At 46.5% G+C, this 27918-nt stretch overlaps 1 protein-coding gene across 2 annotated transcripts; it reads left to right on the forward strand.

The window, feature by feature from the left end:
- Positions 1-1513: 1513 nt before the first annotated feature.
- HMBS (hydroxymethylbilane synthase) lies at positions 1514-27485 on the forward strand. Of its 2 annotated transcripts, XM_067566744.1 has the most exons (19): positions 1514-2003; positions 2895-3043; positions 3244-3379; positions 4997-5160; positions 5289-5536; positions 6950-7151; positions 11356-11409; positions 13658-13730; positions 14476-14525; positions 14620-14675; positions 17067-17144; positions 17693-17770; positions 19380-19455; positions 20592-20705; positions 21307-21345; positions 21853-21972; positions 22252-22305; positions 26828-26914; positions 27101-27485. In XM_067566744.1, the coding sequence occupies exons 1-19, from the start codon at positions 1856-1858 to the stop codon at positions 27269-27271; spliced, it is 2097 nt and encodes a 698-aa protein (XP_067422845.1). In that variant the 5' UTR covers positions 1514-1855; the 3' UTR covers positions 27272-27485. The 2 variants fall into 2 exon arrangements, with proteins under 2 accessions (XP_067422845.1, XP_067422854.1); XM_067566753.1 differs by lacking the exons at positions 1514-2003; positions 2895-3043; positions 3244-3379; ... (1 more) ...; positions 5289-5536; positions 6950-7151 and adding an exon at positions 7654-10458.
- The last annotated feature ends 433 nt before the right edge of the window (positions 27486-27918 follow it).

Genomic DNA, 27918 nt, shown 5'->3' on the forward strand with positions numbered 1-27918 from the left:
AGCTTTGCTGCCACTTATTTTCCATTATGAGTAGGAGCAATGGCTGTGGCATCTCACGCAAGCTCCAGCCTGGATGCGGCACAAGCTCAGGGGCGTGGCTAACAATGCTGGGCCCTGTGTGTCAATCTAGGTTGCCTATGAGCCTTCACTGGGCCATGTTCAGGAGAGCCAGAAGAACACTCCAGCTCCGTTGGTGCACAGGAGCCAGGTCGGGCACTTCCCCAAGGTAGAATGGAAGCATGTGCCTGTGTGGGGTCTGGACAGAGGGTGCTGGATGAGTGAGGAGCGAGAACCTGCATGCCCCAAACTTAGGTCATCATGATCCACGCACGCCCCCTGTGAAGACTCCTGTATATACACTCCCTGCTTTAACAGGGCAATGTAGCCTGTCAAGATGCCTGTGTGCATGCGCAGTGGGGCTGAGGAGGCATAAGCAGGCAAAGGAAACTAGGCATCCTCTCCCTGCAAAAACTCTACCGCTACATGGGAAGTCCTTTGCAGACATGCATGCACCATGGGAAGATGTCCACATGCCTTCCCTGGCCTGGCAGGGTGATGCTCTGGGTTCCATGTAACTGACAGGTGGCATAACAACATAGGAATGAAGATTCTTACATGTTGAATGAGCCCCGGGGAGATGTGCTGTAATTCCTGGTTTCACAGAGGAATCACTAGCAACAAAAAGCCTTCTTTCTTTCCCTATCTCAAGGCCAGGGCCTCTTCCAGCCATTGAGTCTGCCATGAAGTAGAAGAGAGAGGCTTGCTTATTAATAAACCTCTAACAGAGAAACAACCAATTTGAAATCAAACATTTGCAAAATGAGAAAGCAAGAAAAAACTATAGGTATTAGAAAAGTCATTGTTTTGTACGGGGTTCTTCTCTCCTGACTTAACCTGATTCCACAGGGGGAGAAGGCAGGCAGGCGGTTCTAGATTGAAAGGAAGCACTGTGTATTTATTTCTGTTACTGTTCTCTGGTCTGCATTATTGTAACCTGAACAGGGTCCAATAGGCACAGGCCCCACTGCCTGATCTGAGGCATTTAAAACTCTTTCCTGTAACGTTTGGACCTGCTGTCTCCCGGCGGGCCCTGCCCTGAGCTTGTTTGGAAAGGGGATTTGCAATAAGGTCAAAGCGATGCAGCCGCACTGCGGATGTCTCCAGCCGGGAGCCATGCCCTCTATGACCGTCTGACGAGCCGGACCGGGCAGCGAGTGTTCGTCCCATGCTCTCTGCTGTCACGCGTCGCTCTGAGCCGAGCGGGGAAAGGCAGCTCGATAAACACCTGCTGTGAAGCCGGCGGCACTAGCTCCGCTCCGCTCCGCTCCGCTCCGCGCCCTGTCACGACCTCCAGCCGGCTAGTCGTGTGTCACGGCCTGGCCCCCGGGCGGCGGGCTGTGCCCGCTACGCTCAGGCCACGATCCCGCAAACGCGTGCCCGCCGCGAGCGAGCAGGCCAGTTGTCTGCCCTGGGACTGCTCACAGCAGCACAGCTCGCCGAGCGGCTGCAGGGCACGTCGCTGTGCAGGAGCGGGGCCGCAGAGGCACGCCGGCGGCACGTGCACACGCCGCCCCGCCCACTCGCGCCGCGGCGCGCCCTGACTGTAGTGACGTCACCCGCCGGCACGGCACGGCACGCACGCACGCACGCACGACCGCGAAAACTACAGCTCCCGGCAGGCCCCGCAGCAGCCACTTTGCGGTCGGCCGGCGCGCGTGCGCCGAAGGCATCCCACGTGACAGGACGCGTGAACGTGCCCAATCACGTGCTCAGGGAGAGGCGGGCCTTGGCGGCCTGGTCACCTGACCCATCTCTCGCCCTCCCCCGGCGGGCCGGGTCGGCTCTGCCTGCCAAGATGGCGGCTTACCTGCAGTGGCGCCGCTTCGTGTTCTTTGACAGGGAGACGGTGAAGGCGCCGGCCGGGCCTGAGGGGGCGACGCCCTTCGCCCTGCCCCCGGGCATCACCGTCTGCGACTCGGGCCGAGGCAGCCTGGTGTTCGGGGATATCCTTGCCCTGGCGCGGCCTCCCCGCCTGGGCTGGCTGTTAGCGGGGCAGGTGCCCCCTTCTTCCAGGGGTGGAGCGCGGGAAGGAGGCTGCGCTGACCCTGCCCCCGCCCCGGGCCGGCCGTGCGGCGGGGTGAGATTAGGAGTGTCCGGTCCCCTGGGGGCCGGAGGGAAATGCCCAGATTGTGCCGCCTGCTGCTGCCAACCAAAGGGGCAGGCCAGGGAGCTTCACTGTCCAGGGGCGGCAGCGTAGCGGGACGGTCGCTCGCTCTGTCTGCCTGCCTGCCTGCCTGTCTGTCTGTCTGGGTCACAACAGAACACTGGCCATCACCATGAGCACCAAATGGTCCCCGCAGCAGCACACGGGTCAAGGGCTGGACGAGCTGTGCAGCCGAACTCCATTTACTGCTGGAGGAAGGCCCGTCTGAATGGGCTGAGACACAGCGAGGGTTTGGGATGGGAGAAACTTGCTCTCCCAGCACCTGTGCTTTGCCTGGTTTGTGGAGAAATAGAATGGGCAGGTCTGTAACGTAACCAAACTAGAATGTTCCTTCCTTATAGACCCAGAGTTCTGGGATATGTTAAACATTCACTGCAACCACCAGGAGTGGTTTTGATGCCCTGTTCGGTGTGTGCAGGACTGCTGCTATGTTTCCATTGCCCTTTGGCATATGGAAAACATCTGCTCCTTCCAGCTCCTGGTCACCCGCTGTTAAATGTTCAGTAAATACTTTGTTGCCCTGCGATCACTGATCAGGCAGTGTCTGGAACTACAGATAGTCTAAGCAAAGTCTAAACCAGCTGTCAGTAGTGAGGGTAGTTTAAGAAGGGTCTGCTTGTAATGTATCTGCTGTCATTTTTATTCTGTGAGTACCTTGACTATGATCTACATATGGAAGGTCAGATCTGGTTCTTGCCACGCTCCCTCCAGCTCAGCAGTTTCCAGGCTTACAAACTGAGGGTGACTCACCTGTACCAGCTGAAGCAGCACAGCATCTTGGCTTCTGTTGGTGAGGATGAAGAAGGTATTAACCCCCTGGTGAGTCAGATGACAAAGAGGATGTGAGCCCATCCTGTGTGCATTTCTGAGGAAGAACAATGTATTGGGATTAGTGTGGGAATGTCTTTGTTCTAAAAGCAGTGTGCTAAATTCTAGCCCTTGACTTCAAAGGGACCAGGTTATGGCCCCAATACAGTTTAAGACCATGTCTACTCACATTCTGGCTCTGTTGTTTGCAGGTAAAAGTCTGGAACTTAGAGAAACGAGATGGAGGGAATCCTCTTTGCACAAGGATTTTCCCAGCAATACTGGGTAACAAACCCACGGTTGTGTCATGCCTAACTGTCCACGAGAATCTTAACTTCATGGCTATTGGTAAGTGAAAAGCAAATGCATCCTGAAGGTGCCAAACAAACTCTGAAGATACTATGATGAAATGAAAATGGGTTGATCAAACCGAAGGCAATATAGAGTGTTCTGGCATTCTCATCCTAAGGAGAATATAGCTTGCGCTGCTTGAGAACACCAGTAGTTACTTACTTAAGTTCAGCAAATCTTGATTACTACCATAGTTTACTTGTCAAGCTTTAATGTGTTATTGATGTTTAAAAGAGAAGTATGTACTCTCTTTAGCTGTCTTACAACTTTTTCTTTAACGGGGGTTAAAAATTATGAGTAAAGAGGACACTCAGGTAATTTTGGCCCCAAATTTTAGGTTTGGTTCATCAGAAGCAGGAAGCCTATCAAACGGGCAGCAGAGCCACGAGAGAACACAGATGTTAAAGGAGTGCCCAAGACAGACAAAGCTACTGCAGAGAAGCAAGATTAATTCTTTGCACTGCTCTCTGCTGCAGAGGACCGTGGGGGGGATACCTACATCAGAGCTATGCTCTTATTTTAGGGCAACAAATCTGCAATACTGTCCCACATTGATGTGTCAATAGAAAAGGTTTTAAAGCAGACTGGTGAATTAAACAGTGATAAGCCACCAGGACTGGATGGGATTCACCCAGAAGTTCTGAAAGAACTCAAATATGAAATTGCAGAATTACTAACTGGGGTTCTTCCTGTAATGTAACCTCTCTCTGAAAACAGCCTTTGTACCTGAAGGCCGGAGGGCAGCTAATCCCAGAATCATAGAAATGTAAAGTAATACCAGGTTTTAAAAAGAGCTCCCGAGGTTATCCTGGCAGTTACAGGCCAAAGAGCCTAACTTCAATACCAGCAAATTGGTTGAAACTACAGCAAAGAACAGAATTATCAGACACATAGTAGAACGTGATTTGTAGGGGGAAGAGTCAACACAGCTTTTGTAAAGGGAAGACATGCCTCACCAATTTATTAGAATTCTCTGAGGGTGTCAACAAACGTGTAGTGGATGAATCAGTGGATACATTGTACTTGGACTTTCTGGAAGCCTTTGACAAGGTCCATCATCAAAGGCTCTTATGCAAACCAAATAGTCACAGGATAAGAGGGACGTTCCTCTCGTGGATCAGTGACTTGTTCAGAGACATGTTCTAAAAATGTGACTTTTGACCAGCTGGTTTCCATCTATTTTACAGCATTGATTTTTATAGTGCTTATTATGTACCTCTGGAATGCTAAGTCACTTAAAACAACAGTTACACAAAACTGGTTCCAGTGAGTTAGGCATCTGTTCTAGCCAAGCAAAACAAAAAGGAAGAATGGGTGGAGGTAATCCATGAAGAAAATGTGGGTGGGAAAAACAGAGATTAAGCTTTCCCAAACAGGAAGGCCTTGCACTGGGCCACGAGATGGCTGTGAAGAGGTCCCAATAGGCCTTACTCAGGGAGGGTGCTTGATACATGAATCCATGAAGGGAGAAAACCGTGGGACCACCCCAGTATGCATATCTGGCTGGGAAGCAACAAGGAGGATCCAGCTAACTACAGATGCCTTGGACTTGATACTAGTAAATGTTTGGGAAGTGCCATAGGCATTAACCGTTTAGTCCTTTTCCTTCAACAGGTTTTGCAGATGGAAGTGTTGTGCTTACAAAAGGGGACATCACACGAGACCAACATAGTAAGACTCAGATCTTGCATGAGGGCAATTACCCAGTCACTGGCCTTGCCTTCCGCCAGTCTGGCAAAATCACCCACCTTTTTGTTGTCACCACGGAGAGCGTTCAGGTAAGATATCGGCTTGACAAAACTGTAATGGAGGCTGGCCTCTGACCTGCTGATTGTAATAGCTCCTTGTTGTTTATCATCACTCTGTGGTTCAATGTAATGTCTAAAATGTCCTATTTCCTCCATAGTCCTATATGCTGTCAGTGAAGGATTATCCTCGTCTGGAGTTGGACACACATGGTTGCGGTTTGCGCTGCTCCACACTCAGTGACCCCTCCCAGGACCTCCAGTTCATCGTTGCAGGAAACGAATGTGTGTATCTGTACCAGCCAGATGAGCGTGGGCCCTGCTTTGCCTTTGAGGGGCAGAAGTTGATCGTTCATTGGTATCGGGGATACCTCATCATTGTTTCCAAAGACCAGAAGAGCTCTCCAAAGTAAGACTCCTAGAAGTAGATGAGTCCATTTTATTGTATTCACCTTGTGGTTTTTTTTTGGTTCTTTGCAGCTCTCCTGGTGCTTTGTTGTGCAAGGCTATTGTGATACAGAGCCGAAGTGCTCCCAGCTGGCAAAGAGTTCACTGTTGTGTAACAGCAACTTCTAACAGGCCTCCTGCTTTCATAGCATTCATCCATAAAGAATCTCATATGAGGTTTTTAAATGGTTATGATTATCACTGTAAACTGTATGTACAGCTGCTATGTTAAGAGTTAGCTCTCTCTATATATATATATATATATATATATATATATATATATATATATATATATATCCTGGAAATATATTCTTGTAGGTTGTGTCACAGTGATAATCCCCAGCAGACGTGAAGTACTGGTTTCCTGCTAGAACCTGAGATACACTTCAAAGGTTTACTAGACTATAACTAGGGTACAAGGAAACCACCCTGTATTTTTTCACCCAGGAAGTAATTGGGTGGTGCGATTACATTCATGAAAACAGGGTCCAGCAGGTTTGTTTAAAAGCACGACAAAAAGACTCTGAGCTAAATTTAACTTATTTCCACAAAAGGTCAGACAACTGAGTTAAGTCTAGTCTCTAGGGATGGTTTTATGCTTTGGTTTTATGTTATCCTCTGTTTCTTTTATCCTCACTCATTATCTCATTAAATCTTGATCTTTGATAATTGTTTTCACTATAACTGTAGCTCAGTGCTGTGGTATTGTACACGGAGCAGATCCTGAGTTGAATCATTCAAACTGGTGTGTACATTGTTGCCTTGGGGACAGAAAAACTGGTATCACCATGGGTGTACAGTGGATAAGGTCTGAATGCCACAGGGGAATGCCTTGAAGGGGCTCGGGGACTAGTGTATACCTGTTGCTAACCTGCAAAGCAAAGTAAGGGGTGGCATCGCCCCGGGGGAGATTGTTTGGGGGCTAACAGACTGGAGCTGTCAGGGGCTTACACTCAGTTGAGCACAAGCAAGTCTCTCTCTAGCTGGAGGCAGGGTGGGTAACAAGGTGACTCTCAGTCCTGGGTGCCCCAAAATTCATCACAGCGGTTTACTGATGTCACTGTTCATGTGATTGGTTTTAGAGCCAAGGCAGACGCAGCTGTGAATTCAGCTGAATCTACAGAATTCAGTCATTACTTCTGGGATACCAACATGCACCAGCATCCAGATCCAGGGTGATCTGTCACCACCATTTGATAACTCAGAAATGATTTCTCCCATCTAGCGCGTGGACCGACAACATACCACATACTCACATGGTTGTTCAGAGCTTTGTATTCCAGCTCTAAGCGTGTTAAGGAAATACTACTGAGAATGAGACTTAGAAATAGAGGAGAACATGGGTTAAACTCTTCCTCTTTCTTCTGGTATCCAGATCAGAGTTTGCTGGCAGCGACCCACAGAACTCTGACAAGCAAATTTTGAATGTCTACGACCTGTGTAACAAATTCATTGCATACAGCACTGTCTTTGATGACGTGGTGGATGTCTTAGCAGAGTGGGGGTCTCTCTACGTGTTGACTAGAGATGGGAAGATCCATGCACTTCAGGAAAAGGATATGGAGACCAAACTCGAGGCAAGTCTTCTTCTAAGCCTTGTCTACGCTTAAAAATAATTACAGCTGTTGCTGATGTCCACACTGCCCTCCTTGGGCTGGTGGAGTGCATCCTCACCAGCTCCATCTCTCAACTTCCAGGCTCCCTTTGGGTTGCATCCCCTACTCCTCTCCTTGCCCGGAGCTGGAGGAAGCTGTGCAGGGACTTCTTCCTGTGGGGGGCTTCTCTGTTCCCTGCTGTCCTCCCTAATTTGCAGCCATGTCAATTTCACAGCTCAGCCATGTAATTGACAACGCTGCTCCCATGGGCAGCAGTTGGAGAGGCACGAGAACGCCCCAGCTCCTAGCTGACAGCAGAGAACAGCAGCCGGGTCTTCTCACCCTGCTCCAGTCAGGAGTGGGAACCAGCCTCCTGGACATGCAGCAGCCTGGGCTTGGGCTTTCTGGTCAATTTCATGGCTAGGACCTCAGTGATCTTGTCAGTAAGAGAGTTATATAGCAGATGAACTAACAGCTTCTCCACATAACCAATGTGTTGCAGACATCATAGTATCTTATGCAAGCCTATACAGGACTTTAGACAGCATTGAATGGAAGGATGTGCTTTACGGGCACTTACAACATTTTCCTGGTGAGGGATGTAGCATGTGAAATATGTCACTGTCTAGAGCAAAGCTGTCAAACCTTGTTCCCTTTGTTTGATTTATAGTCAGATTTGGCAGAATCTAAAATTTAATTTAAAAAAAAAAATTCTAGGCCTTGCGGCTATGAAAGAAACTTCTCAAATGTGGACCAAGAAGAATGCTTCGGTTTATAATCTTCCTGACTCCACAGACAATCTGAGACACAATAGCTTTGAGAGGTGTGAATTCTCCCATTAATCTCAATGGAGTATTCATTTTTAAGCCTTCTAATGACACTTAAATGTAAGCATTAATTATCTAATTGATGACCAATTAGTGAGTGGTATGGGGAAGGGGGTAAGCATGAAACCCCTGAAGGTGGGAATTGAGAGTGGCTGCCAGGAAGGAATTGCAGAGGGAAGAGAGGAGAAAATACCTGAAGACAGGGTTGAAGGATAGAAACAGAGCAAGGAGGATGAGGCAGGAAGAGAAAGCAAGGGCAGAAATAACGGGGTATCTGAAGGGGAGCAGATTTCTCAGTTGTGTGATTCTGAATGTGACAATAAGGGACTGAGCAAATGATAACCGACAGTTCGGTTATGTAAAAGCCAGATTCTACTACCGATCTTTGCGTAAACCTGCCATTGATCTCAGCGGAAGTTCTGTGCATCGACTGCAGTGTGTAGTCGTGAACACATACCTCAGCCCGTGGACTGTCATTAAAAATTCATTTCAGCCCTTGCCACAGAATGAACCTGACATCTCCTTCCATAGATTTAACCTAGCTAGTTCGTGAGGTTTACGAGGCTCAGGAGAGGGCCATATGTAATGTAGGGAAAGGAGGCACAGAGACAGAGATGGTTAATGTGGTGAAACATAAGAGGGACTACCCTAGGTCAGACCAATGGTCCATCAGGCCCAATATCCTGTGTTTTGACAGTGGCCAGTGCCAGAGGCTTTGTAGGGAACGAACAGAACAGGGCAATCACAGTGTGATTCATTTTCTGTCGTCCAGTCTCAGCTTCTGGCAGTCAGAAGTTTAGGGACACCCAGAGCATGGGGTTGCGTCCCTGACCATCTTGGCTGATAGCCATGGATGAACCTTTCCTCCATGAACTTATCTAATTCCTATTTGAACCCGGTTATTGTTTTGGCTTTGATAGCATCCCTTTCCAAGTAATTCCACAGGTTGACTGTGCATTGTGTGAAGAAGTACTTCCTTTAATATTTTGTAAATCTGCTGCCTTTTAATTTCATAGGTGACCTCTGGTTCTTGTGTTATGTGAAGGGGGTAAATAAGACTTCCTTATTCACTTTCTCTACATCTTTCATGATTTTATACACCTCAACACATCCCCTACTTCTTGCATTTGTATACAAGCATCTATAAAATTTGTCACTTTTTAGTTGTCTGCCTTCATGTGATGTGATTGAATGGGAACTTTTTCATTTGACTGTTTGTCGTCAGGTATTTAGCCACAGACCTGCTAAAACTGAACACACTCATATTGCTTAGGAGTAGACTGAGCCAACCATGAAAACTAAAGATTGTACATATTTTAATAATTGTGATCTGTGAACCTGTGGCTTGATTCAGAATCCTAGATTAAGGTAGAAGCAGGTCCCAAATTCTTAATGTTGAAACCAAATTAGTCAATGCTCTGAAAGTCCAGTTTTGTTTAAGGGTTGAGTATTTTTATTAGGCCTGCTGTCAGACAAAGGTTTCAACACATGTAGTTTTCTACTGGGCTGAGACCACTTTGGAGCTCAGAGATAAGGATGGAGGGTTTAGCCCTGCCCACTGGTACATGAGGCCTTATTTAATACTAGTCTAATTAAAAAATCAAACACACTTTATAAGTGGCTATTTTATAGGTAGGGAAACTGAGGAAGAGTAGTTCAATGACTTGCTCAAAGTTACTTAGCGAATCCATGGCAAAGTTCTGGATAAAGCCCAGGTCTCTTGGCTCACTGCCCTTTGTCAGTCCACATAGCTTGCTCTCTATGAGAGTGAGCATGATAGTTCCAAAGAAATTGTGTTCTGTTGCCTTGAGGATGGATGATAGTTAGAGCTGGAGTCTCTGTGCAAAGCCACATGTTGTGTCCTCTCTCCCTCGAAAGAATATCTTGGTGAAAAAATGATCATTGTTCACTTATGAAAATAGCCATCTTGTGACTGCTGTGATGCATTAGCTACCATACACATTGCTGGGAGTATAGCAGGCAGCAAAGAGGTTGGGGGGTGTCATTGAGGGGTGGAAGGTCTCCTTCTGCCATCCCTTCTTCCTAGTGATTCAGCACAATTTTTTTTTCCGTACAGAAGCTGGACAGCTCTGCTGAGGCAGCTCCTGCAGCTGAATTTACTTCTCTGCAGAACTGGTAACCTCCATTCCTAAGTGCTGGTCACACCCCTTCCTGCTTTCAGAAGGCCTTTCCCTCCCAATCTTCTAGTGCAGCACATACTCTCGTGTGCCTGTCACCTCTTATCTGCGAGCCCATTCTACACCAGAAGGGTCTGGGTTACAAACGGAATAGCCTTCTCTCTGGCACATGGTCTGGCACACACACTACTAGATAGCGGAGGCAACAACTTCCCTCCTCTCCTCTTTCCTGGTTCAAGGAGCGTCGTCTTCTCTTTCACATAACAGGCTTTGGGGTTGGAAAAGTCAATAGCAATGGAGAACAAGACACGGAGGAACAATCAGGTAAAGGAATAGACGTTGCATTCTTCAGGGCTTAGATTGTTCATGGTAATTATATATATCATAATAAAATAATACACATATTTTAGCTCTGCAAATCTGTCAGGATCATTTAACAGACCAGGCTTAAAATCTACTCATCTGCCCTTACTGTTTTAAGGTGGTGGTGGAAACAAAAACCAAACAATAGCCGCATTTTTAGAAAAAATTACAAGTAAAGTGTTCCTGAGGTTGGGGTCTCTGCACTGTTTGTCTTAGTTAAAATATAATGCTTAAATGTAAAGGAGCGGATGAGAGAGTAAAGAGACTATATCACTTTCCCTCTAATTCTGCTACATACTGAATGGATCAGTCCTAGCTGGTTATTAAGTTAAAAGTTTGATCATTTTTTAAGATGTCCATAAATATGCAGATGTTAGTTAATGTTTGCACCACATTTCAGAGGTGGAAAGTTCTATCTGTTATTCTTAGTGACTTTTTGTGAATAGCTGAACATTTAAGAAGAACTTAACAGTACAACACACATGGGGCCCAACCCTACAAACACATACTATTGACGTCAATAAGACTGTTCACAGTAGTGTGTGCTAATACTGGTAGTTTTTACAGAATTGAGCTCTAGGGCCCAATCCTGCAAGATGGTGAGTGCCTTCTGAGGTGCTGCACATTTCCCAACAGGAGTTTATACTCTTTGCATACCTATTCTTGTGTTAATTTAAATAGTTGATATTTTGCTCCATCTACAAAGATGTGGTTGCTACTTGGGGAACACATTTAACTGCTCCTGGGAGACAGAATGAGCTCTGAGTTGGCACAGAAAGCTGGATGGAAAACCTGCACAGTAATGGATTTGGGGGATTTGCTTTAATTTTTGAAATATGTGAAACAAATTCTTTGTAGGATGAAAATGGCCTGAAAAACCGAGTTATCCGAGTGGGCACCAGGAAGAGTCAGGTGCGTTTCTACTTACTGCATTAGCTTCTGTTCTGGTATGACCATATTGCTGAGTGTCTATTTGATGGGGGAAATTGTGACTTTAGAGTCTAGATCCTGTAGCTGCATCTCCTAAAACTAGAAAATCTGGGGGGCTAATTTCAACTTTAAAAGTATGATGTACAGCATTTACCCTCTGGGAAAAAGTGTATCTCTGTTATTTATAGATAAACTCAAATGAAGTCCAGCATCTTTCAGGTTTCCTGTTCACGAGGGAAGTGCTGTCTACTGGGCAGAGTGAAAGACCTAGCAATCAGTATTCCCTTGTTGTGTTCCCATCTCTACCACTGACTTACTGTGTGATTTATGGCAAGTCTCTTAGGGCCACATCTTCAAAAGTGGCCTCTAGCTTTGGGTGCCCAATCTTGCATACCTAGCACCTGATTTTCAGAGGTGCTGAGTTCCCTCAACTCTTAACTGAAGTCATTGGAAGTTGCGAATGCAAATTGGGCTTGAGATGTTTCAAATTTGGGCACCCAAAGTAGAGGACATTCTTGAAAATTTTGCTCTTTATTTATCTGTGCTGCCATTTTCTCATCTGTAAAATGAGGGACAATTTGTGGATAGCTCACTGAAGGTCTGGGGTGTGAGGCTTCATTTGTTCATCTTAGTAAAGCACCTTGAGGAATTTGGATTAAACACAAGGTATTATTAGATGGAAATAAATGTATTATGCAAATGAGCTATCTTTCTCATACTAAAAAGTCCAAGTCCTCCTCAGAATGTGACCTTAGACTGGAATAATGGTATATTTGCTAAATATAAAATGACTGTATTCTGTCATCAGAGTTGCACTATAATAGGCCTCGTTGTTGGCAGTCCCAGTAGGAAGGCCAGAGATTGACTGGGCCATGAGACTGAGCTCTTTTGCAGGGGATCCCTCTGTGTTGGGGCTGAGGCATGTTATTACAGCTATGTGGGAGAAGCTTGCCCTGCTGCCGCCTGGACTGTAACCATTCTGAATAAACAGGACCTTGGTCCCCATGGCTGTCAGCTGGAACAGTCCATTAGCACCAAACTCAGGGAGTAGCTCAAGAAACAGGGAGGTGATTGCGTTCCTCTTTCAGTAGAATCCCTTTGCGTCTGCATTTTGCTATATCTGACGATGAAGTATCTTATATGGAGGCAAAGCTGAGGCTGCTTTGACCCTCACAAAGGCCTGGGAGGCAGGATATGGGAAATGCATTGGGTTTTTCTTGCTATCTAGCTGCAGCTGGGAGGAGCAGGTTTGCAAAGAGAGATAAATATGCCTTGGGCCTTTGTTCTGAGGTAATCTCGACTGCTCTGGAAGTCAGACATGAGCATGGCTCTGTACCCTGGGGGAGGCTAGATAATGCAACAGATGGGCGGGACATGACTTTTCTCCACCATGTGCCATCTCCCTGGCTTATTGTGAAGAATTATCATTATCAACACTTTCACCCAGGTTCTCTCAGCACGTTAGAAAGGGGAAGGTTGCTGGACTTATTTTATACATGTGACAATGGATGACTTGCCCAAGGCCACCCACAGCATCAGTAGCAGAGAGAAAGAGATTAGAAACTAGGTTTCCTAATTCATCGTTAGTTGTGACAATTAGATTACATTTTCTCTCATATAGTCAGGATGCATGGAGGGATCCTGTACCTTCTGCTTGAGTAGGATAGCGGTTGTGGACCATTTTATGTGATCCACCCCCTTCCAGAATATAAATGAAATGTCTCCCCATCTTTTACAGATACAAGAGCCTTTTGCTGCCTCCAAGCTCTGTGGCCTGCTCTGCCTGTTGTTTTGAGTATTTGCTGTTCTGCTTCTGCAGAACTTCCTGACAGAACTCTGTTCACGTAGAATACAAGCAACACACACATTTAGATGGATCATTCCTGCAGACAAATCTTAATCCTGGCTCCTTGCCAAATCACCCAGCAACAATAATGTTTAGCATTCATAAAAAGCACAGAACAGGTCACTCCAACTCTCTCTGTTCCTCCATCTGTAAAGCAGAGATGGTAATACTTTCTTCAGTGGGGCGTTGTGATCATTATGCAAGGGTAGGGTAGGGTTTGTGTAGCACTTTGATAAAACATCTATTTATTTGCATTAATGCTTGTGTTTTGGAGGATTTGGTGGGCACATTTGACTGTGTCTAAGAATAGAAAAGCTTCCTTTAGCTGATATACTGAACACATACCATCTCACATGGAACTTTGCCTTCTGTTTTTAACTGCAGCTGGCTCGGATTCAGACAGACAGTGTGGTGGAAATGCTCCGTGAGCGATACCTCAACCTTCATTTTGAGATTGGTAGGTGTCCAAAAGCTGCTGAGAGGCAATGGGATGGTTATAAAGGAAGCCCTAGGCCCAAGGAAGATAGATTGTGGCATTTGCGTAAGTGGAAAATCCAAATCAGTTCCATCCAATTAGGATCATGTTGACTGGTCAAGAGATGCTAATGTCTGTAGAGCAAGAAGATGGAGTCCATGTACTGCTGAGCATTGAGTTCCTAAGTTTCTATACAGTTGATGCTACTGTCATTCCGTAGAGTAACTGCATTAGTCTGGCTCTAAGCAGATGCATTTTATGTTCATGTTCAAGGCTGCTTCTTGCCTTGTGTAGCATAAAATAGTTTTCTGATAAGTGCAAGGTAAAAAATTATATTAACCACACGGGAGCAGTGAGGAGCCGAATGCTGCATTGATCAGATGGCTGCTGAGCAGCTGCCTAGTAGCAGGAAAAGTGCCTTGTTAATGTGATGAGGATCCTGCTTAAAACTGCTGCCTTCAGACACACCCACTCATGGCCCTGCCCTTTTCTTACTCCGTGTACTTGGGAATAATGCAGCACACATGCAGGAGGGCTAATCTTTACTCCTGTTTAGTGCAGAATATTCCTAGTGCTTAACCTTGTTTTTACCTACATGAAGCCTGCATTCACAACTGCAGTAGAAAGCAGCAGCCACGTACCCCCTTGCTGCACACTGCACAGGGACTTAAAGTCTGGGCCTATCTGATCTGTATCACTGCTCTTAAAAAGCTCTCTCTTTGAACAGTTGCCATGTCAACAACTGGAGACAAGATCCTGGACACAGCTCTTTCTAAGGTAAATGACCTCTTCCTCCTTTATACTGAATGAGGCTGTTTGTGATGAGGAGGTACAGATTTAATATTCTTCATATTCCTCCCTTCCCATTTAGATTGGAGAGAAGAGCCTCTTCACCAAGGAGCTGGAAAATGCACTGGAAAGAAACGAGTAAGAGCCCTGACCTTTTCTCTTGCTTAGTGCAGGCCATGGAATGCCTGGGCAATTTTGCAGACTCTCTCTGCATCTGAAATGAAGACAAACATTCACACCCTAGTGGTTTGTAGAACATTTTGCAGATTGATAGGCTTGTGAAATGTGCTATCCATAGTCACTGTCTCCCTCCCGACTGGTTACGTTGGGCTCCTACAGCTAAAGGAAAAACGTGGTGTTGGTCAATAATGTTTGCATTGGTTGAACTGATGTCCTGCAACCTGTGGTATTTTTAGAGCAATGGTATTGTTGTCAGTTGTCGGCTGCGTGTGCGTTCTCCCAGTGTGTGTGCTGTCCCAGCTCTGCAGATAACTGAGACACCAAACCACTATCGGATTATTTAATAAGACCACAGATCCCTTTCAGCAGCGGCAGCCAGGTTTATTGTCAAATGAGCATGGTAAAAAGTGTCCTGTACATGCTGCAAGTACACTTAATACACATATGCCCCTGACAGTGGATCAGCTCAGTAAATAGCGGGACTTTCCATTCCTCACTCGGCCAGACAAAGACACTCCCTTTGAGATCCTCCTTTATACACTGATACAAACAAGTTGTGTATTGACCCTCTGATGTGGTAAGATACCACCTTTTACCTTGTGATGGATGGTTTGGCCAAAACATCTCTATCCATCATATTGTCATTCTGAGGACTCAGTAAGCCCTCGTTATCTTTGGGGTATTGGGATGTTCTGGTACCTTTCTGGAGTGTGCTAGCATGAGTGCTCTGTACCTAGTACTTCTTTAGGAATGTGTGTATTAGCTCTGTTCTTGCTCTTGTGTTATAGCGAGGGCAGTAGTGGAAGGCAGGTATGTGAGCCCCAGAATGCTCAGGGCTCTGTTCTCTGCTGATTAGCTAAGAGCCATTAGGGGGCAATTAGGAACAGCTGAGGCCAATTAAGGACCAGCCAGGTGCTTCATAAAAGCCCTCTGCTCCAAACAGTCAGGGCTTGAGCTGGAGGAGTAGGAGTGCTGTACCGTGCAGTGCTGGGTATAGGAGTGCTGAGTTGTGCGGAGGAGCAGACTGGAGTGGAGAGTTCTGTGGTGGAGCAGCCAGGAGGAAGGTACCAGGCTCAAGAAGCCAGAAGGACTGAAGGAGGGGGAAAATTAGCCCAGGGGAAGAGAGTGCAGTTGGAAACATGGTGCCAGCAGCACATAGCTGCTTCTCATAGGGCCCCTGGGCTGGGACCTGGAGTAGTGGGTGGGCCCGGGTTCCTACCCCCTCCTCGGGGAAGACAGGGTGACTGGAGACGCCCTGGCCCACTACAAACAGTACAACTGTGAGACCCACTAGAGGGAAGCCGGCTGCTTGCCACACTAGTTACTATAAGCCTGCCAGCATTCACAGCCTAACTTCTAGCTTTGAACTGCAGGACTTGACCGTTACTTTAGCTCAGGCCTCATACCTGCCTATTATACTAGGCCTCATGTCTCAGGCTCTCACTTTCTACTAACAGTATTATGTGTTAGATACACCTCCACTGAGTGGCCACACAGTTTGAATTCAGGAATTTCACTAAACACCGCAGATTTACACTTAGCATTAAACAGTCTCAACAGCCTCCCGCCTGTTAAGTGTACTCACTACCACCAGTGCAGGAGAATCGGAAGCGTTAGGCTTAAGCCTCTTTCAAACTAATTTATTTCTGTGGGAAATCTTTTTTCGGCTGTCAGTTGTGACTGAGGGAGATTCCTGCTTTTTACCTGATGTTCCAGGTAGGGCATGGGATGGATATGGATCAAGGGACTTGGCTCAGTTTGGATTAAAATGAGAGATTCCCCTTTGGGTCCTTGACATCCCAGGGCCTGATCCTGCATCCCAATGAAATCAGTGGAATGACTCCCACTGAGTTCAGGCTCTAAGGACTCAAGCACTTTTTTTGATGGCCATGTCAGTGGTGTGAAGAGGTGCAGGCAGCTTGAGCTCTGAGTTGCCACCTACTAAAAAGTAGTTATTTAACTCTGACTGGGATATCTGATCCCACGGAGCTGTGTGCGCTATAGGTTGATGGGTGCCTGTGCAATGTGCATATGTGTCTTCAACACCCGTACCAGGCTCTTCAAATCACTTTGCAAGTATTTATGATGTGGTACCCTTGGTCGATATTGCAGTGTTACAGATGGAGAAACTGAGGTACAGATGGATGAAGTGACCTGCCCAAAGTTGCACAGTGAATGAGTAGAGAAACTGGGAACAGAACCCAGGATTCCTGACTTCCAGTCCCCTTTTCTAAACTAAAGCCCAGCGAGGAATCTTTATTTCTCAGATTATCTGCAGGCATCTTGCAGGTGCTTCATGCGCTCCTTCACTGGCACCATGCTCTGACTTTTCTCTCCTCTGACTTTTAGAGTTGACCTGGTTGTTCATTCCTTGAAGGACCTGCCGACTTCACTCCCACCTGGCTTCACAATTGGGGCCATCTGCAAGTAAGTGTGCATTGAGAGGCCTGACTTCCTGAGTGGTTTAAAATCCCCAAAGGGACCATTTCTTTATTGTTAATATCCCATGTGATGAGTTTGATGGGTCTCAGTCCATTTCCCGTTGGGTAGGTAACTATATTGCACAACTTGCCACTATACTTGTTGTCTTGTTGCCCGCCTCAATAGAGAGCGAGCCCAAAGACAATGGGCTATGGAGACTGAACCCCTTCTCTTCCTTAAAAAGGGGCTCGGGGGAGCCTCCAGGTCAGAATTAAGCATGTTGGCAGAGGTGGTGCCTGTGGGAAGATTTCCCTTCTGCTGCCTGTGCTATGCCTACTCTGTGGATAAGTAGAGAAGTGATTGTAGAGAAGCTGTCAAACAGCACCTTCACCAGTTGGATACTCATGAGGAGGAAAAGGAAAACAAAGTGCTCTCTGTATTGGACTGAGGATAAGGAAGTTAGAGGAACCTCCACTAAGGACCATGAGCAGAACTGTTTCCGTTTCGCTGCATCCTATGGAATGATGTCTTGTCTACACTGTGTTTCTTTGCAGAAGGGAAAACCCACATGATGCTGTTGTCTTTCATCCCAAGAACTATGGTGAAACCCTCAACAGCCTTCCTGAAAAGAGGTGAGTGGAGGGGAGAGGAGGTGTTGGACAGAGAGGGTGAAAAGGGATCGGCTTAGACTTCTCAGTACCAAAGCTGCCTGCTCTTTACTATTCTTTAATACCATGTGTTAATACAGTTAACATCCAAACTCTCATCTGTCCCTTGTCCTTCGCACAGATTAAGACGTGTTCTCTGTGTCTTTTTTTTTTTTTTTTTTTTTCATTTAAATTTAAGTGAACCCATTTATAGGTATTAGTTATAAAGGAAAAAGAAAATTAATAAGAATCCCAGGAAACATAATTATCACTATGACTTGGGAAAGAATTGCTGCTGTTGAATAAATGAGTGAGACCTGACCTCTCATCTCTCCAGTCCTTTGAGATCTAACGTTTTCTAAAGCCTCCACAACCCTCAGATGAATTCTTAGCACTTAATATCTTCAAAGCAGTATACACACTAAAATCCTCCTTCCTGTCCTGACTGAAAGAGAGGGCATTCAAGCTTTGCTGTATCTCCATTGAAGTAAAGGGACTTAGAGCAGGGATGAACTTGGCTCAGTGTTTTTTGAACCACACCACAGCCAACTCTCATCTTCTCCTTGGTCTTTTGGCTTCTCTCCTTTCATTCACTTGCTGCACCATGATGGTAACACAACTCATTGGGAGCAGACTTCTCGGTCCAGGCTTCTTGACTGAGACTCAGATGGGGGCAGGTTCCTGATATTATGTACTTCTCAGAGGCTCTCCTTAAAGGTTACCAAGGTTCTTTTCTCTTTGGAGATGTCTGTGTGAAATTACCTAGATGACAGTAATCTTAATTAAAATACAGAAAATTGAAGTAAAACAAAATAAATTGTTTGCTTCACAGATTTATATTTACACAGATGTAGATTTTACAGTTCTCACAAGCTAAATTAGATATGGCTTGTCACCTTAAGTACAGGATAAAAAGAAAAGCGAGTAGCATACATCCCTTGAAAAAACTAGAGTTCTGTAGCACTTTAAAGACTAACAAATTTAATTTCTACAAGACTTTTGTTGTTTTTGCTGTATACAGACTCTCACGGCTATCCCTCTAAAAACATCCCTTGAAAGCAATCCTCTCTGGTCAGACGGGCATTCTCCTTTACTGTCCAGACGCACACAGTGCTGTCCAGGGAGCTTTCCTGCTACAGTTCCCAGGACCTTTTTATCAGACTTCTCCTTGCACATCAGCCATGTCTTTCGTGATCCAGGACTGCTATCCCTGCTTTCCAAACCAGCTTTCTCATTACCTAAGCAGAAAAGAGGGTTTGGGGATTGCTGCATTCTGTAGCTGGCAGCCCACTGAGGATTCAGAGATCCTTAACAAGGATTAATGACTGCTTTTCAAAGGCCTAACAACCTATCACAGACATTGTTTCACGGACTAGGTTGTCTGGTTATATCTAGGTTCTGTCAGGCCTCATGTGAAATCTCTCCAAGCAATTTTTCCTTATGTCAGTACAAATGATGGCTAGATCCCCAGCTGCTTTGTGACTAGTTTAAAAAAGGTAGAGCTTATTTCCCTGGAAGCTCCTAACCTCACAGCTAAAGGTGAGTGAATGAATGTAATTCTGTTTCACTTATTTTTTTTTTTTTTCCTCTGAAGTGTGATTGGAACCAGTTCACTTCGGCGAGCAGCTCAGCTCAAAAGGAGGTTCCCTCAGCTGGAATTCAGGGATATTGTATCCTTTCATTGCAGAGTGTGGGAGTGGTATCTCAATAACACTTAGCTTTTCTCTAGCACCTCAGTGCTAGAATTTGAACCCAGGCTTCCCGACTCCCAGTTGCCTGCTCAAACCAACAGACCTTGCTGCCTCCCTAACTTACCATGAGAGAAGAGTTTAATCTCCTTGGCCCATTTAGTCTGTGTATTTTCTGATGAGAAAAGGCTTGATATTAGTCTAGCTTCTGAGAGGTAGATACATGTCACAGGAGGAACTGGCATAAGACACAACTCATTTCAATTCAGTCACTAATGGCTTGGGTGGGATTCAGACCAGCAGTGAAAGGCTCTGTTGTCCCAGTCTGTCCCTTTAGCCTACTTTTTAGTTATGCACAATTATTATTTGTCAGGTGCTGACAACCTGCTTAGTGCTACATCAGATATGGCCACAGTCCCAGCCCCAGAGAGCCAGTGCCCAAATGATTACTTCACAACTCACATAAAATTCCATTCTTTTCTTACAGTAACAGTTGCCATTATCCAAACAAGTTTCCCAAGATAGTTTCTCAACTGAATTATGCAATTGCAAGTGTCTGAGGACAACTACGCTCCAAAGGGCTGTGGGCATGTTCTGTGAATGGTACTGTTTTGAGGCTGTTCTTAGAGGCCCGATCTCCTTTGCATTCCTTGTCCCATTTTGTTACGTCATGGTATAGCATCACTACCTGGTGATGATTTGCTCCAAACTGCAAAACCCTAGGAGAGCACCAACATGCATCAACCTTGGGAAAATCCACCTTACACCAATGAAGGGAGAGCTCCAAAGGTTCTTGAAAAGTGTTAGTGTGGCATCTCTTGGAACCTGTGGAGTCCACTGTTACTGTCTCCATGACCATCTCCAGGCTCTCCCTAATCCAGGGGTTCTCAAACTTTTTTTGCTGGGATCCCCTTTGAAAATATTTCAGGGTTTGACAACCCTCCACAAAAGTGATGACCCTCCCCATGCCATGCCATCCCAGCCTTACTGGCATGCACAGGGGAATGACAGCTTGTGACCCCTGATAGGTCACGACCCCGTTTGAGAACCCCTGCTTTAATCTGTTGGAGGTAGCTGTCAAGCTTGTTTCTGTGCTTCTCACTTAACCCTTTATTTAGAGAGGAAATTTAAACACCCGCTTGAAAAAACTAGATGAAAAGGAGGACTTCAGTGCCATAATTCTAGCTGCTGCTGGACTGAGGAGGATGGGCTGGGAGAATCGTATTGGTCAGGTGAGGAGAAGCACGGTGGGAAATTCCAGTCACTTCCAGACCATTAACCCATTCCCTTTCAGGCCCCAGAGCTGCCCTGTCATGAATGAGCACATCATCTGCTCTGAGTCCGTCAATGCATTATCTTGAGATTAGGCTGCATTCAAGTGAGGGTTCCACTCACTGCATTTCCTTTCTAAAGACACATTCAGCACATTTCTTTCCATGAAACAATAACATTTGTCCATCTGAAAACTTCAGAGCCCTTTATAGTGCCCAAATCCTCCACGAACAGGCACTTCAAAAACATGTACCTGATATTTATTAATAAAACCTTACAACCGCCAATGAATTAAGTACTATTATACCCGTTTTGTGGATGGGAAAACTGAGGCACGGGACTGGGGCGTTACTGGCTCCAGGTAGTATATACAGTCGCAGAATTGGGAATAGAACCCTGGAGTTGTCACTTCCTTGCTGTAACCACTGTTCCGCATTTCCTTTATGGAAATCATTTCAGTCCCATCATGAATTGCTGCTCTTTGGAGCTTTTTAAATAAACAAGTTACATGATCTTGGATTTAGCAATGCAACATATTAACTAATCTTTGCCTTCTTCCAGATCCTAAACCCTAAAGATTGCCTTTATGCCGTTGGGCAGGTATGTTATGAAAAGGCAGCAACAATATGTCTGAGTAGCCAATTGCTGTGTACAACCAAACATTTCATCTGTGTTTTCACATTGTGATACTCTGCACTTTTTCTGGCTGCTGTTCTGTGTTCATGCTGCATTTGGGAAGTATTGCAGTTGTTACTAAAAGGCCAAACACCTCATCAATGTGATAAGTAATCATTCTGCTCTAGAAGTGGCCTTTCAGGGGCATACTAATGTAAATGGAAGTCAGCATCTATGTAGAACAAGCTGATAAGAATCAGTCTGAAGCTGTAATCCTGCAACTCACTTGTTTAGTAATGCACAACTTTTTCTTTCTGCCCTCATCTTGTTGCCATGTGAGCTATAGTAATGGATTTGCCTGTGTGTAGGGTCTAGGGCCGTGCATTATCTTTGGAAATGCTTCTAAGTCATGCAGGTTTAGTGGCTTGGGACTAACAGAGTGCAGTCCAGAGATGCATGAAGATTGAGGAGAGTGTTTTTCTCTTCCTTCAGGGTGCCTTAGCAGTAGAGGTCCGAGCTAGAGACCAAGAGATACTGGATATGGTATCTGCCCTGCATGATGAAGAAACGGTGCTATGCTGCATTGCCGAGAGAGCCTTTATGAGACACCTGGTAGGTTTGGTACCATCACTTTTCTGTCCATACTCACATGCTATAGTTAAAGTGACACCATGGCATCAGAAACCCACTGGATTTCCTTACCATAACTGCCAAATACAGACTAGATACAAGCGTCAGTTAACTGGGTGTGTGTGCATGGATGTTTTCCTGTACATGGCTGAAGGACAGCTCAGTCTGTGTTGTACAGGCTTTTCAAAGGGTTCTGACTCGGTGGGCCACATAGGAACCTTGAGATCAACTTTTACCTGTTTGTTGTGCTTTTTGTTTCAGGAGGGTGGATGTAGCGTTCCTGTAGCAGTCAGTAGCATGCTGAAAGATTCCCAGGTGAGCAGAACTTAATATATTTTCTTTGGGTTCATCGCTATTTTCCCAACTCACTTTTTCTCTTCCCCTGAGAATAGTTTCAGCAACCAGACTTGCAGCTGAGGAAGGCTGGAGGTAACCCCAGTTGCTGCCATTCCTTAACAAGCCAAAAAGGGCTGCTGTTCTGTCCTAGGAAACCTGCAGCATGTTGCCTTCACAACCCTCTTTGCCCACGGAGTTGGAGACAGGTACCATTCATCTGAAACCACGTTTCTTCTTCGAGTGCTTGCTCATGTCGATTCCAAGCAGGCGTGCGCGCGCGCCCCATGTGCACGATCGTTGGAAGGTTTCCCCCCAGCAGTACCTGTCGCCAGTACCTGGAGTGGCGCCCTTATGGCACTGTATATAGGGCCCTGCCAACCCGCTGCCCCTTCAGTCCCTTCTTACCACCAGTGATGGTTGTGGAGCTTCCTCGCCTTGCATTCGCAAGCATTCTTCTAGCATAGCAGTTCCTGTTAGTTTTAGAACAAGTTAAAGTTAGTTGTTAGAAAGTTGTAGTTTTGAATTAGTTAGGGGAGTTCCTCTCTGTTCGTGGTATTCCTCTTCCTGGGACGCTGGGGCATGCCAGGGACTCAAGGTTTCAAGCTCTGCAGATCTTGCCATAAGCCTATGCTAAGGGCAACCCGCATGATTCTTGTTTGAGGTGTTAGGGGTGTCGTTCCAACTCGACCTGTAAAGGGTTTTGCCCCAGGAGCAGAAAAGAAAGGAGTGCTAGGCTCAAGCAGATCCTGATGGAGGCGGCTGTCCAACCACAGGCCCCGGACCCGGCACCCAGCACTTCAGTCGATTCGAGACTCGGTTCTGAAGAAGAGCTCGGCCCCGAGGGAATCCCGGCACCACTTGCTGGCACACAAAGCAGCACAGCACCGATCTCATTCACTGGTGCCACGCAAGAAGCAAAGGACAAGTCAAGGCCGCTCTCCTACGGTGTGCACTGCGGGAAAGGACGCTTCTGTACCGCACCCCCAGTCACACCAGACCAAGGAGCTCACAGGGCAGTCTAGACCGACCCTGCAGGAGCCTGCAAGTCTGGCACGTGAGGATTCTCCAGCTAGGGATAGCGAGTTTGCCATTATCTTGGCACCAGTCTTCTGAGTGCCGGCACCGTTCCCCAGTGCCCTGGCACAGCGCTACCGCACTGCCATGGTTGCCAAGGGTGGATTCGCGGTCCTTGGATTCAGATGGGGGAGGTCGTATCATGGCCGATTCAATGGCAAATGCCACGGCAATGGCTCTTCTGGACCCATGGGTGTACCATCAGCCCCAGGGGATGCAGTCAAGAGGCTCTTACTTGGTCGTGTCAGAGACTCAGATGTCCCACACCTTGGAACGCAGAGCCAGGCCAGGGCACTGCTCCCAGAGGCCCGTTTCCCGACTATGGGTGCATTGATAAGGGGCTTCAGAAGGTTTCCCACTACCACGGCTGGGAATTGTCTCACCCTTCTAGGCCCCATGACCTCATGCACCTCCATGGTCAGACATGTGAGGCTAAGTGTCAGTGTATCGTCCCCACAGGGACAAACTGGACATTCCACGTCAAATGCTGGAATCCCTGCAGTGGTGGCTAGACCCGCAGCAGGTTTGCAGGGGAGTCCCATTTGCTGCTCCGTCGCCATCGATGATGCTGGCCACGGATGCTTCAACTCTGGGTTGCGGGGCATACCTTGGTTTGCTCACAACGCAAGGTCTGTGGTCTGCGGATGAGTTGTCACTCCATATAAATGTCCAGGACCTTGGGGCAGTCCGGCTGGCGTGCCAGGCATTTCTGCCTCAACTTCATGGGACAGTCATGTCGGTGATGACAGACAACACCACAGCGATGTTCTATATAAACAGGCAAGGAGGAGCATGCTCCTCTCTTCTGTGCCAAGAAGCCAACAGCCTATGGGACTTCTGCATAACCCACTTTATCCACCTGGAGGCGTCGTACCTGCCTGGAGTCCAGAACAAACTAGCAGATCACCTCAGCTGCTCCTTCACCACTCAGGAGTGGTCTCTCTGCCCGGATATAGCGAGAGACATTTTCCAAAAGTGGGGATCTCCCCAAGTGGACCTCTTTGCAACATGCTCCTACAGGAAGTGTCATCAATTCTGCTCTTACCTGAACCACAGCCTGACTTTTCCCGTGGGGCCAGTTCCTGTCATATGCCTTCCCGCCATTCCCTCTTTTTCACAAGGTACTCCTGAAAGTCAGGAGAGACAGGACCTTGCTCATCCTCCACAGCCCCAGCTTTGCCCAGGTAGCACTGGTTCAGTGTTGCTGCAGCCGTCCCTAGACACTCTGCCTCTACTCCCAGACCTCATCACTTAGAACCGCAGACAGCTCCGTCACCGCAGCCTGGGTTTGCTCCACCTCACAGCGTGGAGGTTGTGTGGTTGAGCTCTAGAGAGGCCATGTGCTCACAGCAGGTGCAGGAGGTCCTCCTTGGCAGCCAGAAGCCATCCACCAGGGCAGCATACTCAGCAAAATGGAAAAGATTCTCTATCTGGTTGTTTCAAAAAGGTACTCCCCCCTGACTGAGCTCCGCTGCCCCTTACCCTGGACTACCTGCTGCACCTAAAACAGCTAGGGCTGGCTACTTCATCGATTAAGGTGCGCTTAGCAGCAATTTCTGCATTCCACGCAGGGGAAGGAGGCAAATCGGTCTTTGCCAACCCCGTGGTGTCACATTTTCTTAAAGGACTAGAAACCCTGTGGTTCGTCATCGCATCCTGGCTTGGGACCTGAATTTGGTGCTTAATAAGCTGATGAGGCCCCCATTTGAACTTTTGGCTACTTGCTCCCTTCAATACTTGTCCTGGAAGGTAGCCTTCCTTGTGGCAATTACCTCAGCTAGGAGGGTGTCAGAGCTTAAGGCATTGACCTTGGACCCACCATATACGGTGTTCCACAAGAACAAGGTGCAACTACCCCCTCACCCAGCTTTCCTCCCCAAGGTGGTTTCCCACTTCCCTGCAAGTCAGTAAATCTTTTTGTCGGTGTTTTGCCGTAAGCCACATGCTAGCAGCAGGGAGCATGCCCTTCATTCGCTTGATGTTAGCTGGGCATTAGCTTTCTACTTGAACGTACCAAGCCGTTTCAGAAGTTGAACCAGCTTTTCATAGCGGTGGCAGACAGGGTGAAGGGCACGCGAGTGTCATCCCACGAATTTCGTCATGGATTACTACTTGTATTAGAACCTGGTGTGACTTGGCTAAGGTTCCAACCCCACCCTTGACAGCACATTTAACCAGGACACAGGCAACTTCAGCAGCATTCTTGGCACAAATCCCCATGCAGGAGAGTTGTAGGGCTGCACCATGGTCCTCCATCCATATGTTCACTTCACATTATGCCATTATCCAGCAGGCTAGGGACGACGCAGGATTCGGCAGGGCTGTGCTGCAGTCAGCCATCTATCTCATGAGCTCCGACCCCACCTCCTAGGGTCAGCTTGGGAGTCACCTGCTTGGAATCGAGATGAGCAAGCAGTCAAAGAAGAACAAACGGTTACTCACCTTTCGTAACTGTTCTTCGAGATGTTGCTCATGTCCATTCCAAAACTCACTCACCTAGCCTCTTGTTGGAGCTGAACGGCAAGAAAGAACTGAAGGGGTAGCAGGGCCCTATATACGGTACCATGAGGGCGCCACTCCAGGGAGAGCTGCACTGACCTGACGGGTACTGCTGGGGGAGAACCTTTCGACGCTCGTGCACGCAGCGCACACACACCTGCTTGGAATGGACATGAGCAACCCATCTCAAAGAACAATAGTTACGAAAGGTGAGGAAATGTTTCTTCCTGCATGACAGTCAGGCTTCCTTGCTGTAGGGCAGTGTTGTATTTGATTCTGAGAAAGTTTTGTCGTTTATCAAAGGAATAGGCTTTCTAACTCCAGCCGACTTACTTTTAATTATTGAGGGAGTAAACTAGAACAGAGCTTTTCCACCTTTCCAGACTACTGCACCCCTTTCAGCAATATGGTGCGTCTTGCATACCCCAAGTTTTACCTCACTTAAAGTATTTGCTTAAAAAATGACACACAAAAATACAAGCATCACAGCACACTAGAACTGAAAAATTGCTTATTTATTTTTACCATATAAGTTGTGTTACTGCTACTCCTGGGTTGGCCTTGATGGTTTGACACTGCCCTACACACACAATATTGCTCTGGTGGATTGAGCATGGAGATGACAAGACTACGAGGAATGCTTGTGCTTTGGACCTTTCCTAAAGCATATGCACGTGATGATCAATAATATGCGGCATGACCAGCCCCTTTTATCACAAGATCTTTGTAAGTCTCACACTACACCTGTTAGGCCTAAGCTGAGCGAGAAGGGAAGCAACTTGTCCAATAGCACAGGGGAGTCATGGAAGTATGGTTTCCTCAATAACTCTTAGCAGACTCCTCCTCAGAGCAGAAGTGTGAATTTTTAAAAAGGGGCTGCTGGGTTGGTGACTCAGAGATGCCGTCTACCTTTGTGTGTTTTCCCCAGCTTTATTTGACAGGAGCGGTCTACAGCTTGGATGGATCGGATAGCCTGAAGGAGACTATGCAGACTGGTATTACCTACACACAGCAGGTAAATAAATGGTTCTTGGTTTCAGTTGGTTTTAAACTTCAAACTTCAAGTCAAATGAAAAACAAAAACAGGCCCTTTGCACTTTTTCCATATTTCTTTGTGAAGTCCTTACAATCTTTTAGCTTTCATCTTCCTTAGACCATTTTCCCTGCTTCTTCACATTGGTGTCTTTTTTTTCTTTTTTAGAATGAAGATGGAGCTAGTGATGATGTGCAACATGTGGGCATCACAGCCAAGAACATTCCTGCTCATGCTCAAGAGGCTGCAGAGAACCTGGGGGTTGAAGTAGCCAGTTTATTGCTGAGCAAGGGAGCTAAGCATATCCTCAATGTTGCAAGGCAGCTCAATGATGCCTGATAAACCTACCATTTCCACCCACCAGCAGCTCTTGCAGTTGGCACAATTCCTACATGTTGAGAAGCTTAGCAGAAAAAATATGAAGGACTAAGCTACTGCAGCTGCTGCACCTTCCTCCATGAGAGAGTCTCTTAATTTACACTCATATCCCCCTTCCCTTCTTTTGGTGGATCTGAGAACAAAATGTAAAATATTAAACTTGGTACTTTGAGTAGTTAAGCCTCTTCATAGGATATAATCCTATTTGCAATTTCTCCTACTGTGAGCTTTTTGGGAGGCACGTTTCAGCAACGTGTTTGTCTGAGGAAGGCAACAATTTGTTTACCCTACAACTGCCAGCAAGCTCTTACTTTTGAATACAAGAGTAAGAACTTAAGGGCGAGAAATACTATTAAAATTCTAGGGAAAATAAGGTACCTTTTATCTGAGTGTACAGCAAACCCCACCCCAACCCTTTTCCCTAATCCTGAGCCATTCAATAATGCAAAACTGATTAACAGGTCCAAAATTAGGTCCGTTACTATTGTATTTATCTTCAAATAGAAGAATCCATCTTTCCACTCAAGGAATTTGTTATGGATGAAGCTTGGACCAATGTTTTTATTCACTGCCCTAAACTGGTGCTAACTGAACTCAATTCAAGAATC

The sequence above is a fragment of the Emydura macquarii genome, unplaced genomic scaffold (assembly GCF_026122565.2).
Source record: "Emydura macquarii macquarii isolate MOO-44397 ecotype Brisbane River unplaced genomic scaffold, CSIRO-AGI_Emac_v2 contig_312, whole genome shotgun sequence".
Lineage (NCBI taxonomy): Eukaryota > Metazoa > Chordata > Testudines > Chelidae > Emydura > Emydura macquarii.

What these genes read in the sequence shown, in the direction of transcription:
- HMBS (XM_067566744.1), top strand. Translation starts at nt 1,856, where the DNA reads ATGGCGGCTTACCTGCAGTGGCGCCGCTTCGTGTTCTTTGACAGGGAG. An exon ending in AGGCAGCCTGGTGTTCGGGG is followed by an intron (nt 2,004 to 2,894) that starts ATATCCTTGCCC and finishes ACTATGATCTAC; the next exon opens with ATATGGAAGGTCAGATCTGG. An exon ending in CAACCTTCATTTTGAGATTG is followed by an intron (nt 13,731 to 14,475) that starts GTAGGTGTCCAA and finishes CTCTTTGAACAG; the next exon opens with TTGCCATGTCAACAACTGGA.